Source organism: Orycteropus afer, unplaced genomic scaffold (assembly GCF_000298275.1).
Source record: "Orycteropus afer afer isolate SDZICR_OR568_19922 unplaced genomic scaffold, OryAfe1.0 scaffold02160, whole genome shotgun sequence".
NCBI lineage: Eukaryota > Metazoa > Chordata > Mammalia > Tubulidentata > Orycteropodidae > Orycteropus > Orycteropus afer.
The window spans coordinates 18803-19890 of NW_006923747.1; the positions used below are offsets into that span (position 1 = coordinate 18803).

The 1088-nt window shown below is 54.0% G+C and overlaps 1 protein-coding gene across 1 annotated transcript in view; it reads left to right on the top strand.

The window, feature by feature from the left end:
* The window catches only part of LOC103213428 (immunoglobulin gamma-1 heavy chain-like), a gene marked incomplete at its 5' end in the record, with an annotated part of 10088 nt that extends 9492 nt beyond the window's left edge, over positions 1–596 (top strand). The window contains 2 exon segments of the mRNA XM_042783499.1: positions 91–165; positions 265–596. Of these exon segments, the coding sequence (XP_042639433.1) occupies positions 91–165; positions 265–596 (407 nt within the window).
* Positions 597–1088: the final 492 nt, after the last annotated feature.

Genomic DNA, 1088 nt, shown 5'->3' on the forward strand with positions numbered 1-1088 from the left:
TTGTTCAGCTGATGAAAACCAGGCCAGCCCCAACCCTGCAGCTCTGGGAGTGACGACCCAGTCCCTGGATACCCAAGGGTCCCCATTCAGTGATCTGCACTGAACACAGACGAGTCTCCATGGAGTCATTGCTGAGCTGGGTTTTCCTTGTTGCTGTTTTAAAAGGTCATTTTGTGGAGAGCAAGTGCATGTGAATGGGCATGAGTGAGAGCAATAGTGGACGTATGTGACGAGTTCCTGACCAGGATGTCTCTGTGTTTGCAGGTGTCCAGTGTGAGGTGCAGCTGGTGGAGTCCGGGGGAGGCCTGAGTCCGCCTGGGGGGTCCCTGAGACTCTCCTGTACAGCGTCTGGGTTCACCTTCAGCAGCTACTGGATGAACTGGGTCCGCTATGCTCCCGGGAAGGGCATGCAGTGGGTCGCAGCCATTAATAGTGGTGGTAGTGACATAAGCTACGCAGACTCCGTGAAGGGCCGATTCACCATCTCCAGAGACAACGCTAAGAATACGCTATATCTGCAAATGAACAGTCTGAAAGCCGAGAACACAGCCGTGTATTACTGTGCTACAGACACAGTGACGGGAAGTCATTGGTAGCCCAGACACAAACCTCCCCTGCAGGCATAGGGCTGGGCAGCAGGGGGCGCTCCGACTTGCAAAGCTCAGGATTCAGACCCAGGAGCAGGTGCAGATGTGGTTTAAGGGCTGGTTTCCTGCAGTTGTCTCGGGGTTCGCCTCCATGTTGCAGTTTCCTGGGGAATCTCTCTGTTTTCTTAATTCTTTGCCTCCCCCTGACACCTGTGAATTCAAAAGTTGTGACAGTGGGAAGCATTCTCACATACAGAAAAACAGCCTGTCCTTTGTGGGAGGAATGACTCTGCCTGGATCCCCAGCCTCAGAGCTCTGATGAAGCTCAGGGAAGTCAGGGGTGTATCTTCCAATCCGACTCAGGGCAGGTGGAGTCCCTGGGTAGCACTAATGGTTAAGGGCTGATGACTAGCTCCAAGGCCTGCAGGTTGAATCCAATCAGTGATGCCTTGGGAGACGGGCCTGGTGATCCACCCCTGAAAGGTCAGACTCAGGGCAGAG